We start from the raw sequence: 9,998 nt of genomic DNA, 5'->3' as shown, positions 1-9,998 counted from the left end.
GGGGGGGGCGCGGTTGGGCAGGAGGTTTGCCTCTATGGCACTAGGCAAGGAGCAGCTCCCTACAGCACTCACAGCTGGGCCAGAGCCGGAGCAGCAGTAATCTAAATTACTTAGATTAAATCCACCCAGCAAAGGCAGGCACTGCTCTAGGCCGAGAGCTCCCAGGGAAAGAAGCCATGGCTTTTTGGTGCTGGCCTGCTGGGACGTATTCACTGACAGACGCCTTACCCAGCTCACACATCAATCACTTCACTCAAAATTAAATCTTAGGCTGTCAGATGAGCTGTATCACATCCAAGCAGAGGAAAGGCCATGCTGGCCCTGTCTTGTACCCAGCAGTGAACACTCCCAGACATCAATCCTGCCTAGGTCCTCTCTGCAGACTGCTTTTCGGGAGCCTGAAAGCAAGCTTGGCACTAAAGCAAACCCAATGACTCACACAGTGCAGTGATATCTGTTATTCAGAACTCATGCTCCAGCAGGTGATGCCCATAGGCAGGAACTCATTTTCAAGATAGAAATCTCATCCTCTTAACAGGTCAGCCTGGACAGCACATTGAATCAGGAGTTAGAGAGAATATACTTCTGCTGAACAGGCAATTGATGCAACACCACAAGTAACTTAGAATTTCTGATCATGCTTTTCTTAAGAACAAGAAACTACCTTTCCACCCCCACATTTTAAAGTACAGGTTAAGCCACTTGTCCTGAGAAGTGCATTTATACTTAAAAGCTTTCAGTTAAAACTATGAACTACAAAAAATAACCACTAAAAAGGGCTACACTTCCCCCCATACTATTAGTTTTCAATAACTTATCTTTTAGAAGGCCTTTCTAGCGCACTAGAATAAGCCTCTTTCATACATTTGTCTTCCATCCCCCATCAGAACACAGTAACACATTGTCCTGTTGCACACAAAGTCATCATCTCACTTTCAGAGGAAGTACTCTGGAGGAGCAACAGCCAGTGGCAATAGACACCACTAATGACAGTGGAGTTACTTAGTGATTTATAACAGAGCACTATCTCAAAAACACAATCCTACTTAAAAACAGCTCACCACATGTGTTTGTAGCAGTTATCACTACTTTGTTATCATGATTAAACTACCTTTGATCCCACTTAAACCAGCTTTTTTCCACTAATGAAAGAGAATAGAACTATCAACACTGCACATGGAATAAAATGCAACAGTAACTCTAATGCAGTTTTGCCAGCATCATCCCAAAGCCAGCTCCACAAGAGTCAAAACCAGATCTGTGATGACACTATGTAAACTATTCCTGTTTAGAATCACCTGTGTTGCACAGCTTGGGATTTCCACTGTAGACTGGACAGATAAAATATACAGCCATAAGAAAAAACCCAAAGGCCTTTCACTTGTTCTCTTTTCTAATTACACCTGGTGACGTCAATAAGACTAACAGACAGAGCAAAACACTGCAGGGGTGAAGATAACTACCCATAAACAGTATGTTCTGTCAGACTGACTGACTTAAAAATCCAGAATATCTTTACCATCCCAGGAGAGTCAATAGGAGCTCAGGATACAGACTAGCTGGGAAAAAAATTGGGGCCCACTGAGCTGGGAAAATGTAATCTTCCCTAGCAATTCTTCAATATGGTGCCATTTTAGCTTAAAGTGGCATAGTAATTTGTCATATACACAACACAGTACAGTTAGCTGGCAAGCTTGAAGGAGAGCTGTGGAATATCAAGCAGAAGACATTATTCAGCTCTCTCCATTACACCGCAAGTCAAAGATCAATGCTAAGTGACAGAGTCACATAAAACAAGGCCAATTATAAAAACGTATTCAGCAAAAGATTCAGTGCTGGGGCAAAAGAACGCAGAGAGATCCCATTCACAGAGGTATTTCACCTTTCAGTAATTTTGATACTGGAATAGGAGTCAATAGACGTGCTTTAGGCAAGGAAAAGGAAGGATTATTTTGCCACTGCAGCAATTAAGAATGAGCAAAGCTAAACTATAAGTATAGGCTCAACTTGGGTACCATGTGCTTTGGTAATGATTGTATGAATTCCATCAATTTCCAGAAAATAATTTTATTAGATACATGAATACAAAAGATTTACAAATATATTAGTGTTTTCAATGCTGGAGAAAAGGAATAGAAAGTAATCTATATTTAAAGTCTCACACACACATATCAGTAACTCTGTCTCCAAAATACTGCATAAAAATACTTGGATTAGTACTGTGAAACTGACCTAGCAGTCTCTTTCTCTCTTTGTCAGAAAGCTTTGAATCTTCATCAATAGCTTTCAGTAGAGATAAGAGTTCATCTCTTGTGGTCTTCTCTGTATTGGAGCGATACTCTCTTTCATCAAGTTTTTGGCAAAAGGTATAGCCTAAAAGGAAGCATGAGACATTCAGATAGTTAATACCACAGTCAGCCGCCCTCGAGATTCTACAGACCCATCCATTCTTAGAATCAAGTTAGTCATTGTTATAGCAAGTCTTTTTGCATCATCTCAGTCCCTTCCATTTCTCATCTGGGTGCATGACATGAATAAAAAGGTTCAGTTTAAGCTGTTACCTGTTATCTTACTAGGGTCTTGGCCTTTCTGCAAAGCCAGCAGTTTATTGCTGACCATTTTATGCAGTGTCCCTGGGATCTTGAATAGAAAGATAAGAGAGTCAAACAGCAGCTTAGAAAAAGGCAATTCAGTGTAGGCATATAAGAAAAGCCTGGTCATTTTCTAGCACTTACCTTTAACACATCTTTTTGGTGATCTACAAGGAACAAGATCAGGAGGTCGGTCTTTCCTCTGGATAAGGTTTTATTGTTGATAATAGCTTTAGAGAATGTTCTTTTCACAACCATCCTGTTGTCACTCTAAAGGATAATGTGAAATAATGATCAGAAGACTATAATTAGTCTCCCTCTTTTAGAAGGGCATTGCCTTGATTCTCCTAAAGTCCTCGCTTCTCCTGTAGTCACATATTTAAGCTACACATGTGCTTCTGACCAGTATCTGGGACCTCTAAGTTTCAGTAAGTATAAAGCAACATGTAACAGTTAAGTATGCATATTTACCTCCTTCTGTAGCTTGAGCTCAGAATTATGAGCTGCAACAGCCATGAAATACAGCAGTCTTCTGAACTCCTCCCTGATTTGGCTGTCTAGAAGTTTCAAATAGAGTTGAATGGCTTCTAAAGATTGCTCCATCTTCCCATTCACTGGGGAGAGATAAATGTATCTATTGCCATATTTATTTAAATACATGTTACAATAAAACATCTAAATTAGCCACTGAAAAGAAGTTCATCTCTCTAAACAGTACTGGTCAACAAAGCAATTCATTCTCACAAAAATTTCTCACTGGCTGACTAGAGCTGTTTGCATACAATGTGAGTGCAGCCCACACCCAGGCTCTTAGCCTGATATTTTAAAAAGCTCACTTTCAATTAAGTTCAATTACAGTTCAGCAACTTGAATGGAATGTGAAATACTGTGGAAGGAAAATGTTTAGAAAATTAATGACCTCTTGTTGTAAAGATCTACCATGAAATGAGGAATATGTCCTAGATAAGTGGACTAGTTTGATGATTTAACTTCAAACCATTCAGCAGAGCTTTGCTAAGTTTTTAATTGGCATTACTACACAGACTACCCATTTCAGATGCGTGAATTATTTAAATTAAATAGGTTGTACTATTATCCTCCCTTTATCATGCAGGGAGGAGGAATGGGATAGAAATGCAAAATATTCCTACCATCATGAAGCAAGAATAATAAAGCAGAGAAGAATGAAAAATAAGGAGAACAGAGATGAAAAGATGTTAAGTGATAACTAAAACATCAAAAGCTTCCTAAAACACTGCATACAAAAAATTCAAGAAACACACATTTCTATGGACAATAGGGGAGAGTTGTGAATGGGATACAAAGCATCCACACAGCTCTAACTTTAAATTTTATGGCCTAAGTATTTAATATTAGGCCGTATTTATATTTAATTTCCCATGGATATTAACTAATACCAAATTATAGCACTCCAGTTTCACAGCCATTCTACACAGAACTGAACACAAGCTACAGAACTGCATGTAGTCAGGACTAAAATTTCTCTTAATTTCAAAGCACAGTAATCATGACTAGAAATTAAAACAATTTGTCAGTAAGTATCTCTCACAAACTTAAGAATATAACTTTCTTTTACTTACCTAATAGTTCTGCAATTCCTGAATGAATTTCAGATGCATGACTTAACAGCGGCTCCTTTTTTTGGCCATAGTATCTACCAATATTTTCAAAGAGCAGTAGTTTCCATGTGTCTGCTTTACCTGGTTGATCAGGCAAGTTCCTGCTAATATCTACCACCATATGATCTGGAAGATATTCCAAGCAATCTATTGCTGCTGAGAGCCATTCATCTGTTCTAAAAGACAGAGTGGTTTAACTTTGTAGCATTACTTACTGATGCCTTTCAGAGTTGGTTACATTGTTTTTCACAGAAAGCAAGTAGACTGAGTTCTAACTCCAGGAGAGTATTTTAGTACACTGTACTTAAGCACATTAGAAATTGACACCAAAACAAAAGACTTTGCCTAATGTAATCATAGCCATATACCAAACTGTTATGTATTTAATCAAGATAAAGAATTAGTAACCCACACAGGTAAACAGTCACAAGCAGTTAAACCTAAAGTTTGCAATGTCCTCTACTGTTAGACAAGGACATAATTATTGCTAGATAAACAGAAACCTGAAACTTGATCTAATTCAGATCGGTGAAAGTTTTTTAGACTATGTTTTTAACAGTTTCAGGCTCAGCATTCTTGGGTTTTTTTTTAAATAGTTGGAGAAACTAAACTATTCCCTCACACGTAATTTAAGAAAAAAATCATGATGGTAGCAAAACGTTCTATTCTTCCCTCAATGCTGTAAACAATTTCCCCTCTGAATACTATCACTGCATTCAAAACCACTTCCAGTGTTCAGCACAGGTTGTTTCAACTACTTCTGGTTTAGAGCTCAGCAACTGGTATTTACCAGAGGTGAGCAATGAATACTTACTGTGAGTCACTGAAAGCCTTGAGAATCTCTCTGTCTAGGTAGTTACTTGTGATGACATATCCAGTTCCCTTTCTTGGCTGTGGAAGCTGAGGTCTGAACTCCTGGTGCTCAAGTAAAGGCTCAAGAAGCGGAAGGTCTACAAGCTGCAGCAGACGAGCAATTGTTTGTTCTTGCCATACTTCATTAATAACTGGGAAGGGTAGAATACACAAAGCGCAAGGAGATTCAGCATGTGCAAAAAGAGAGATTATGAAAAAGACAACTCCTCTTCTTCCCATTGGTCCTAATCTAATAGATTAATTTTACCAAAATAAAGATTTACAGTAGCAGAGAGTGTGGGTCTTATCAGCTTTAAGTGCATTTTAGCACTGCAAAAGGAAAGAATTAGCCATTTGTTAACTACAAGTGTCAGAGAACTGCTTTTTGGATAAGTCTGAAGTGCCTTACATTCTTTGTGCTCCACTTTGCAAGCCCTCTTTGTTCTAGATAAGGAATTAAAAAAAAATGCAGCAGTGACACTATTCTTATCACAGCTTCCACAGTTATGATCCAACTCGAGAGTTTCTAGGATGCATTAGCATTTTTAACCAAAGGCAAAAACACATTAGATCATAGTTTAGTCTGAGAGAGAAGACATGAATTGGCAGGAACAGTTTCACACAGTACTGAAGGAGTGCTGGATGGTGCAGATAACAGTTAAAAAGCTAGGGAAGAGTTCTGGCTAACAGCAGACTATTAGCCATGATTAAATCAAGCAGAGAAACAGTGCAGGTAATTTAATATTATGAAGAACATTCCTAACTCAAGTCAAGTTCTATATAGTTGTATATTCTTCTCCACAAAACTCAACACTGATTTACTTCAACTAGAGATAATGGGTCCTGTCTGATGAAATAAAAAGGTAAAAAGCAAGCCCACAACAAATATAATTTGCCTTTGTTATGACATGGTGTTCAAAACAAAATTCTGTGAGAGTCGGTTTGACTCCTTCTCCAATCTGACAGGCATAATAAGCCTTTCCAGTCCTACAGTTATTATCTTTCTTCTACCACAAATGACTGAGACATTATTTGGCTTACCTCGACGAGACAAACTATCTGAGATGTTTACTTGAGGGGTATTTGCAGGCTTTAAACTCAGGTTTTCCCAGAGATCCTCCAAGCTTTCTGGTTTGACAGGAGTAGAGTGAAACAACATGCTCTTCTCATGTCTGAGATTAAGAAAGAGTTTTTTATATATTTATATCCATATATACAGATAACCAAACATATAACTTAACATATAGATATGGATAACTGTCAAATGTTTTCTCTATATTTTCTCTATTTATGTAATCTTCTCCCTGGTCTTCCCTGCCTGACACTTTATCTGTTGAACTTGCACCGGAGTATGGACGATACCTTAAAGAATTATTTGTGTGCAACAGTCACATGCAAGTTCCCCTCTCAGAACTCATCATAGCTGCCACCAGCAAACTACCTCAATTACCACAGGGAAAATCTAAGATGATGAAATTATTAAGGAGGAGAAATTATTTTAAAACAAACAAACAAAATTCCCTCATCAAAACCTCCAGAGTTTTAAGACATTATTCCTAACGACGAAGTGTGGACAAAAATTAAGAGCTGTTCTTGAAAAAGCTAGAAAGTAGTTGCTCTGTAGCAGCACCATTCAAAAAGTTAGGCTGCTTGTTCACGCCATCAACTAATGGAAGACTTCAGAAACCTGTCACCTATTTGTGTGTGTTAGCTGGTTCATCTCATAACTGCCTTCATATGCTATTGAATAGATAGCATAATAACTCCAGCCACAAAATTACTATTCCTCCAAGCATGTTTGTTTAATTTTAATTTCTATAGATTCTTTGTTTTAGGATACTGCAATATCCTCTTGATGCCCACTGTCTTTGCCGTGTGTGTGACAAGCCATATGTATCAACAGATCTGCTCCTTTCACTAGATGAAGAAATGCAATCCAATGGATCTGTGCCGTGCCCAGAAGAAAAACTTTCATTTTACACTAATAGGACACGAATAACCTTGTTTGTCTGATATACTCTAAGATTTGCTTTAATAGCCCTTGTGATGAATATAGTTTTAAATACCATATTTGACTGAAGTGTTTTTAATTTCTCACAAGTTCTCTTTCCAAACACAGACTTGGGACAGTTTGCTTTAGCACAGAACAAGACCCAGTCTGGGGGAGCGGAGGAGAAGGCACAGAAGGAAGAAGGGGAAGAAACAGAACCAGGGAACTATCCGTTTTTAATCTCTGCTTCTAGAATTTTCTGATCAGTTAGGCTGATGCACTGAAGTTCACATTTGCTACTCATTAAGACGATCACATAAGGTCTTTTCTTTCTAGGTCAATACTTTTTCAGTTTTCAAAATTGTGTATTGCTAAAACTACTGTCATGACTACATGAGCGTAGTTTATTGTAAGAATATGTCAGATTATGTCCTGAGATGAACACTTGACAAAATCTGTTAAGGCAAGTTATTCGGCAAAGTGTCATCTACATATCAGTATGTTGTGATCTGTGGTGGTTCAGTTAGTACCAGTGTTTTCTTTGCTCACTCTTTAAGAGACAGGGAAACAAAACCTCATCATTGCACTCCCCTTGGTTTTACAACAGCATGCAACAGTGTGACCGTCTGCTAGCTATCCTAGGAACAAGTCATAAATGCATGAAGAAACAGTTTAGAACATTTCAAAAAGCTAGATTTGAAGTGTAGTGAACCTAAGATGATGAAAGAAGAAAACAACTTTTTATCTGTCTGTTCTTTTAAAAATTGGATGGATTACTGGCTTAGGTCAGAGCCAGGTGTGCAGTGACTAAAGATTGTTCCACTGCATTAGCAGATTCAGATGCACCTGAATTCAGTTAGTTACATTGGTTTAGAGCCCCATAGATCAGTATCTGATGCACTTAATTTCCACCCTGTTACCCACCTCCCTCAGGGCGATGTGATAACAGACTAAGAAAACAAGAAACTATGCAGGCCGAATGATTTACTCCCTTCAAATTGCTGCTTCCTAGCTATTTTCCACCCACAAACATCTGTATAGTATCTACTTTTTTCTCCTCCAGGTCCTGTAACTGTACAACAGTTTTCCATTCTCTCCCCAAGAATGCATGACGTTTTCCTATTGTAAAAAATTTCTTATCTTCGCTTTCCATGTACTAACCTTTGTGGTGTACACTGCTGGTAATCTTTATCAAGGTCTGCTTGGTTTGAGACATTCGTGAATCTGTAGAGGCTACTGCTACTGTCTTCAAATACAGATCGTTTGTCTTTTCCAAAGACGCGAGTTGAAACAGCCTCAAATACTTTGTAGTCCATGAGCGCTTGACATACTCGTACTATTTTAGCACGGGAAATATCGACATCCCCAAAATACTTGTTCTGCAGAAGATGGGCAAAGACAACATCCACTGCATCTGAACCAATAAAACAGTCATGATAGCACTTCAGGTTCTGGCGACGTTTTTTCACTTCCACTTGAGTTTGAAGTGCATTGATAATGCTGCTCCAGACATACGTTGCTCCAAATGGTTTCTGTGCCAAGCTAAAGCCTAAGAACAGAGAATGCATAAAGGCTGAATTCATGCTGCAACTCGAAAAGAACTGCCTCCTTTCTGGCTACAAGCTTTCATGAATCTTGTAAGGATTAAAAAAATCTGAGACTTCCAGTTTGGCTTGGGTTGCTCATATATTAACATTTTGTTACTTTCTTAGCAAGTATGCCTGCATTGTACCATCTCAGGATGGCCATGAGCCAGCACTGTGCCCTTGAGGCCAAGAAGGCCAATGGCATCCTGGGGTGTATCAGAAGGGCTGTGGTTGTAGGTCGAGAGAGGTTCTCCTTCCCCTCTAACTCTGCCCTGGTGAGACCGCATCTGGAATATTGTGTTCAGTTCTGGGCCCCTCAGTTCAAGAAGGACAGGAAATTGCTTGAAAGAGTCCAGCAGAGCCACAAAGATGATGGAGGGAGTGGAGCATCTCCCTTATGAGGAGTGGCTGAGGGAGCTGGGTCTCTTTAGCTTGGAGAAGAGGAGACTGAGGAGTGACCTCATTCATGTTTATAAATTTGTAAAGGGCAAGTGTCAGGAGGAAGGAGCCAGGCTCTTCTCTGTGATGTCCAATGACAGGACAAGGGGCAATGGGTGCAAGCTGGAGCATAGGAGGTTCCATGTGAACATGAGGAAAAACTTCTTTACTGTAAGGGTGACAGAGCCCTGGCCCAGGCTGCCCAGAGAGGTTGTGGAGTCTCCTTCTCTGCAGACATTCAAAACCCGCCTGGACGCATTCCTGTGTGACCTGGTCTGGTGATCCTGCTCTGGCAGGGGTTGGACTGGACGATCTTTTGAAGTCCCTTCCAACTCCTGATATTCTGTGATTCTGTACCGATGCATCTCTCTCTAGTGGTTGCTGTCATTACATTAGCCTGAAGCTTTGCAATCCAGAGCTTCTAACTTTTTCAGCCTGTCACTTTGACACTACCCTTCATCACCTATCAGTTACACTTGCAGAACCTACTCCTAAGCACACGCTTCCATAACCAAAAGCTAGCTGTGTGCACTTGTAATTCCCCAGTTCCTCTACTAACACTGACAAAACTACACAGCTGGGAAGGGGGAAAGGGAAGCAGGGATTAAGAGACATCAGAACCTTGTTTCCTACAGGATTGTGCATACATAGTGTCAGTGTGCTTCGCACATCACCAAGATCAGGATCCTCTTGAGGCACCACTCACACTCACCCCACAGAACAGCCTTCTACCATCACAGCTCCAACTGAGATTTAAGCTGTGTACTCAGTGTCACTTCCTTGAACCAACCAGTCTTCCCTCCCCCAGTAAAACCACTAAACTATTACTCATTTACCAATCTGATTAAGAATAGCATGCTAGCAACTAACAGTTTGACCAGAGGCTAGACTCAGCCTCCAC

General features: G+C 39.7%; 1 protein-coding gene across 1 annotated transcript; it reads right to left on the bottom strand.

The window, feature by feature from the left end:
• Positions 1-2,037: 2,037 nt before the first annotated feature.
• Positions 2,038-8,622, bottom strand: DEPDC7 (DEP domain containing 7; the record flags this gene model as incomplete). Its single annotated transcript, XM_010188925.1, has 8 exons — positions 2,038-2,373; positions 2,562-2,640; positions 2,736-2,861; positions 3,063-3,205; positions 4,193-4,407; positions 5,046-5,235; positions 6,125-6,255; positions 8,235-8,622. Coding segments are annotated over 8 exons (1,487 nt in total), but the record flags the coding sequence as incomplete, so codon positions are not given.
• Positions 8,623-9,998: the final 1,376 nt, after the last annotated feature.

This window comes from Mesitornis unicolor, unplaced genomic scaffold (assembly GCF_000695765.1).
Source record: "Mesitornis unicolor isolate BGI_N332 unplaced genomic scaffold, ASM69576v1 scaffold41297, whole genome shotgun sequence".
NCBI lineage: Eukaryota > Metazoa > Chordata > Aves > Mesitornithiformes > Mesitornithidae > Mesitornis > Mesitornis unicolor.
This window is presented reverse-complemented; position numbering and strand designations above follow the sequence as displayed.